Genomic DNA, 6,845 nt, shown 5'->3' with positions numbered 1-6,845 from the left:
AGAGAGAGAGAGAGAGAGAGAGAGAGAGAGAGAGAGAGAGAGAGAGATAGAGAGAGAGAGAGAGAGAGGAGGATCAGAAAGAAATCTGACCCTATTGTAGCAGGATTTAAAAACCCCATTTGCCCCATATCATGCACCTCCTTCCTTTGAATCTCCTTGTTGAAAGACACCCCGTTTCCAGGAAAGGAAAAAAAAAGTGTTGTGTTCATCACAAACCTACTGTCTGATCTGGTTTATTTGGGTAAGTGGTTCATTTGACCCACACACTCTCCAGTTATGTTAATCCTCCTGTAACAGTGGAGGCATGCTTCCATGGCATTGAGGCTCTATTGATGGCCACACAGTCCCGGACTGGTAGCACATCCACTTTTCATCCACTGGACCTCTCTTTTAGGAACTTCTCAGCAGAGTTAGCTATGGGTCAGGAGTGTACTGGAAGGCTCATCACCAGGATCCAAATGCATTTACCCTCACGGAATTCCAAATTCCTGATTGTTGAACAATGAGATGCATGCTCTGTCATTCGGAAGGAATGTCATTTCTACGTCAACCAGTCTTTCCTTATAAAGGAGGACCTTAGTTCTCTAAACAGGCAAGCAGATTTATGGAATAGGGGTCAAAATATTCAGAAGCAGGTCACACTCTCACCTTCCTTTGACTTATTCACCTTGTCATATGGAAACCGTTCTGCCCTCTCTGCTCTGATGTTTTTCCTCCTTATGTGCCTTGCTTTCTATCTTAGTATTCATCTTGTGTATCAGCTATTCATTTTTACCTTACATAAAATCAAACGTATATTTCAGCTGGATGGGCCCCCTTGGTCTGCAGTGTCATTTGACCTGAAGGAGGGAATGCCAGGGGATTTATAATTCTCATATTAATTCATATGATATGTTGTAATGTTTATACCATCTAGATTGTTTAGAATTCCTTTTTTTTTTTTTTAGGAGATTCTGGCTTGGGATTCATAGTTACAGTCAATGTGCTACAACAGAAAGTGATAAATTCCTGAGTTTTTAATTGTCAAGTGAACTGACCCAGAGACTGCTATAGTCCTGTTCTCATCATGCTAACTCTGCTTCTATACCCCACGTAATTATCAAAAGTTTCGATGACACTTAAGACTTGAGACAAGCAACTGAAGAACTGTTCCCACAAGAATCAAGAACACTTGTATTGTCTCTAAATTGCCTGAAGGCATGGGCCTGCCATGGGAACTGTTTCAAGACTTAAGAATGATTGTGTTCTGACCTACCACCTGTCATTTTTTTTAATGTATATAGATCCTGCCTTTGCACAACAAGAGAAGGCCCTCTCCAGAGGGAGACTTCTGTAGGCAAACTTGCATTCCTCACTCAGAAATTAATTAAACCACTACTTGATTCCTGACACACTTGCCTCTTACCTGCTCTATTAGTCTCTGGCTATTCCCAGGTTAGATACCAGTGTACTCTGGACTACATTTCAAATTCTTGTGACATATGTAGTTGTTCGAAGGATGTCTCCACCACTAGACTGGCAGCTTCTAGAGAGCAGAGATTGCTCCTTTTTGTGTTTTTTTCCCCTTTGTTTTCTGCCTTTCTCTGTATGTAAGAGCTTGCCACAGTATCTGGCACCATAGTAGGCACTTACTAAATGCTCATTGACTGACTAAGAGTGTTTGTAGGATCATCTGATTTGCTCTTAATGTTTTAGCTCTGTTCAGTAATAAAGGAAGAGAGAGACTATCAGACTCTATTCCAAGGAAATGGTTAAAGACTATAGAGGAGTTTGAGGAACTCAGAATATTCTACTGCTTTTAATCCTTCAAGTAACGTGAACTTTGTAGGAGCTCAAAAATATTTGTTACATACATGGTCCCCATCCAACCTTGAGCAAGGTGCACTTTGGAGACTCAGGATTAAGACATTAATCCAGGTCAGGGGTGTGCATCCACAGAATAATCTGCAATAGATGAAGCACTAAGTAGTTGGAGACCATGCTTCTGTCTCTATATCTAGAACTCAGTATGCTGAAAGTTGAGAGACATAAACACCATAAGGAGAAGTAGGAGTCAATGTTTAATTGCTAGTGTCTTTATTGGTATAGTAAAGAAATGATGGAATAGATGAAGAGATTTTTCCCTGTATCCGGGTTCACATGAGAACTTCAAGGGTGCCTCTGGTATGCACAGCTTTCTCTTTATGCACTGTAAGAAGAAAAGAAGAGGCTTAGAGAAGATGAACTGTGCTTGATTTGTTCCCTTGGTTAATGGAAACAATAATGACAGTCACACATTACTGAAATTTTAGAAGAGTAAACAAAACAAAATTTTGAGAGAGAGATTCTTTGTAGGGATACTGATAAGTGGCATAAAGGAGAGGAGGAAAGAATAGATGAAGCTTTGATCCCTCTCATTCCCTCCCTTTCCCCCCACCCATCTTCTCTCTCATTCCCTCTCTATATATTTGTTTCTGACTCTATTCATCATTCATTTTCTTTGTCTCTCTGTCTCTTTCTCTCTGTTTCTGTCAAGGACAATGATGCATAAATAAGTACAGAAGAGCAGATAGTTGGGAAAAGAAGAGTGTTGAAGAGTTAGATTAATAGAAAAGTGGAAAGAGGTAAAAAACATATTGGGACTGATTTGATGAAAATTGATATTCAGTATATATTCAAACAGACAATGGTTCACTGAGAAAAACAATGGAATACCTTGGGGGTGGGTAGAGTGGATGACCTCGTTACTGGCCACCTGGACGGCCTCCCTTCTGGCCACCTGGACGGCCTCCCTTCTGGCCCCCTTGACTTCCTCCCTTCTGGCCACCTTGTTGACCTCCTTGTTGTCCACCTTGTTGACCTCCTTTCTGACCGCCTGGTTGAACTCCTTTCTGACCACCTTGTTGACCTCCTTTCTGACCACCTTGTTGACCTCCTACCTGACCACCTTGTTGACCTCCTTTCTGACCACCTTGCTGACCTCCTTTCTGACCACCTTGTTGACCTCCTTGCTGTCCACTTGGACGCCCAGGTTGTTTGCTACCACCTTGTTTCTGGCCAGCATTCTGCTCATCGTTCTGGGAATCGTTTGGTGATGCTAAAACTTGATCTTCTTCATCACGTTCATACTCTAAGAGGAGACAACACAGTTATAGAGAATTTGGATGAAGGAAAAGGCCTGATAAGCAGTGGATGCAGACATAATGGTTTGGGCTGCAGGCTAATTATCCAAAGGGTGGAGTCCATGCTTTCTTATAGGTAGTGTTGAATGAGGGTAACTCAAGTTTCTCTGGTGGATGTCCCCGGGCTCAAAGTAAGCCTGGATGGTATTATGTGATAAACGATCTTATAAATGATTGACAGGGAACAAGCCTAACATCAATTCATAATGAAAACAGAGGAAGGCATTGGCAGTTTGCTATATCAAAAGCATGAGTCATCCCTCTCTATCTATCTTGGTCACTCGTGTTTCTTACATGTACATCCATACCCTCATTTGGGGATGCTTGCATTTTTTTAATGTATTCATACTTCCTACATATTTCTTATATAGTTCTACCCTTCTGCTTAGTTTAAATTAGTGAAAGTAAAGCTTCAGGAGACTGCAAAAGTATTTACTTTGTATCCTTTTTTTTGCCTTAGCTGTGAACTGTGTCCATCAGTCAATATTTATTAAGAGCCTAAACTGTCCCAGGTATTATGACTAACTGGTGCAAAGTAAAACACCTCACTGGAGCCTCTTGGCCTATGTTTTAAAGAAGGCTTTGTCCCATGAAATTTCTAGAATTTGGGGTGATTAAGTGTGTTCTAGAGTGAGAGGAGTCTTATGTGTTATAGTACGATAGAAATAAGTGTGGTAAGGAGGGAATAAAGAAAAAAAATTCAAGACCGAATTTGAATGTTGGTAGCCTGCATGCTAAAGATTTGTTATGGTTATGAATTGAACGTTTAGTCACCCCTGACATTCCAGCTATTTAAGAGGGTGAAAGTGAACACAATAAGTTTTTTGGAATTATTTGGGGAAGGGTAAAAGGTTCTTTGTTTGTTTGTTTCTAAAAAACGGGGAAGAATTTTTCATGAATTTCCTCATCCCTTGGCAGTGGAACACAGCCAAAAGGGCTTCTTCTCTGAGTGACAGATACATTAAAAGTGAGTAGAGACTCAGGCAGAACCCTCCCCAATTTATGTTATGAAGGCCTTGGAAGGTTCTACTTTATGATACACATAGAGACAATTGCAATGTTAAAGTCACAATGAAATCCTGTTAAAATATTTTCTACCCAGCAGGCTAACCTGCATTGTGTACATCATCTTGTTCAATGGGGGGAAATACAAAATACCAATAAATGATGAACTTTTCTGTGTCTTCACACTACTGCACAAGTTTGGTTTTTTGTTTGTTTTGTTTTCATCTTTTGTTTTTACTTCACTAGCAGCCAATATGATTTTTAAATCTGGATAGTGCTTTCTTTTGTTTTATAACTTCATTTCCAAAGGGAAGGAAATAATCTCCTTTCTACATTGTTAGGATTTTCAGAGAGCTAAATATCCTCATAGTTAAAAGACATTTTTTCTATCAGAATTTTTTTCACATAAGATTTGCTATCATAGAACTTAGAATTGGAGAATACCTTAAAGATCATCTACTGGAACTCTTTCATTTGCTAATTAGAAAACTGGAGGAATTCAAGGAAGATGATCAATGATCTTTAATGAGCAGTTACCCATATACCAAGCACTGTCAGTTACCCAAGGTCACACTGGCAAAGGCAAAAGTTGAATCTTGGTCTTTTGACTCCAAAGAATTGTTTAACCCAACATGTTGCCTTTCCCGTAAGAACTGAAGTTCACCTGCTACCTTTCAAACTCCTAGCCAGCTATGCCATGGGGAAAAGTCATTTAACATCTCTGACCATGAGTTTCTTCATCTGGAAAATATTGATAAGACTCTAACTGAGAGGCATAATGGCACAGTAAATTGAAATCCAGCCTGAGACTCAAAAATCCTGGGTTCAGATTCTGCCTCTGACATGTATTGACCATAAAAACATGGGCAAATTTCTTACTGCCTCAGTACTCCAATTCTCTTAAGACACTAACTTGTCAAGAAGGAACAGATTGATCTGTATTGTGAGGAGTTTCATATTTACTCCCCACTGAACTATGGTTCCATACATTGATTACAGTTATCTCTGAGATAGGTACAATACCAATGTGACTTAAGATTTCTGAGATCCCATATCCCAATATGTACATTATTATGTCACTCCACTTAGGCTAACTCTGTATGCTGCAAACACTTCTGATAAAAAAAATGATAAAAATTCATTCTATCACCCTAATTTTACCGGGCAGAAGATCCAATGTGGGCATATTTGGAAATTTTGAGATGAGTCTTGAATATAACGACCTCTTTTCAATTAGAAAAAAAAAATCTTTGTTGTGTCATCTCTGTTTAGAATGTCAACTGCACGAAGGCAGAAACAGCTTCCCTCTAATTTTGCTTCATGGATTTCATTTTGAATCCCCAGCAATCAGTGCTTGATGAGTGATTAATTATTGATATTATGAAGATATAGCTTTCTGCTGACCAGGGATAAAAGGCCTGATGGCTGAGGAGGAATTCACAAATCTTTAAGGGATACATTAGTCTCTGCCTGAGAACCCCTAACCTAGAGAGAGAGCCTGTACCTTGTAAGATTTGAATAAACACATAGACAAGAAGGGAAAAGTCAAGGCAATAAAATGAAGAATTAAACTTAATGTCTATATATTGTCAAAGTCTGAAAAAGAAAAACAATAAATTCCATCATCTGTATGTTTCTGAATGTACAAACATTACTTGCTCCATTAATAAAAACATTTCATTGGAGTTAGGAAATTGTCTTATCTATATTTTTTGCCTGATTATTCTGTTCAGTTCTTTAAGATTATATCAAGTGTATATTATGTCACTTTTTTTTAGGTGTTGGATGTACAAAGAAAGAAGAAACAGTCCCTGAAGTTGATGAATTTAAATTGTTTGGAAATACAACATGCAAATAGAAAATAATAAGCAAAATGTGAAAAAAAATTTTTCTTAGGTAAATGGAGCATCTGGACAGGGAGTAGGGCAGGAAATCAAGCGAGCTTTCCTATAGGAGATAACAGAAACAGAAATTTAACAAACATTAGGAATTCTAAGAGGTATAGATGAATATCACATGTATAGCGGGTTAGGAGAACAGCCAGATAAAATAGGTAAATATGTAATATTCTGCATGAGGAAGAGCAAGAAACATAGGTGAGTGAAGTAAAGAATAAATAAGGTTTAATGAATAGGTCAGGTTTGGTTTCAACCCTAGTGTGGTAAAAAGATTTGAGGAATGATCAGAACATGACAAATAAGAATACCACTTCCTCTTTATCTTATGCTAGAAAGACGAAAGTACCTAGATTACTGGGGATAGCTAATTCCAAATGACCTCACTTGAATTATGCCTTGTCCACAACCCCTAACAACCTCCTATATAATGACCATAGTTTCTCTGTGTCCCCCACTTACCCTCATCTGAGAACTGAGCTGAGCTCAGGCCCAACAGGGCAACTGAGAAAAGGAGCAGTAACCACTTGGTAGCAGCCATGGCGTCGATGTTACCTGTTCTGCATGGACCAAGAACAACTGCTCTCATAAAGATCTGAGAAAACAATACCCCTTTGAAACATCACACACAGTCCTAATCTGATGGCATTGTTCATGTCCAGATCACTCCCATTCTAAAATTTTGGTTGGATTAAGTTTGAGGGGTGACAAAAGCTCCTTCTTCAAAAGCATCTTCATATATACATTTGCCAAATCCTTTGAAGTGACCTTGCTCATAAATGCC

General features: G+C 38.9%; 1 protein-coding gene across 1 annotated transcript; it reads right to left on the bottom strand.

Moving 5' to 3' along the window:
• Nucleotides 1-2,723: 2,723 nt before the first annotated feature.
• On the bottom strand, nt 2,724-6,602 carry LOC138145730 (tenecin-3-like). The gene is made up of 2 exons (XM_069067363.1): nt 6,524-6,602; nt 2,724-3,109 (listed from the first exon to the last, which is right to left on the bottom strand). The coding sequence occupies exons 1-2, from the start codon at nt 6,600-6,602 to the stop codon at nt 2,724-2,726; spliced, it is 465 nt and encodes a 154-aa protein (XP_068923464.1).
• Nucleotides 6,603-6,845: the final 243 nt, after the last annotated feature.

This window comes from Petaurus breviceps, unplaced genomic scaffold (genome assembly GCF_028583685.1).
Source record: "Petaurus breviceps papuanus isolate PSGF00001 unplaced genomic scaffold, PetGlider_PUasm1.0 90743, whole genome shotgun sequence".
In the NCBI taxonomy this organism is placed as follows: Eukaryota; Metazoa; Chordata; class Mammalia; order Diprotodontia; family Petauridae; genus Petaurus; species Petaurus breviceps.
The sequence above is the reverse complement of the archived record's forward strand: the minus strand, read 5'-3'. Positions and strand labels throughout refer to the sequence as shown.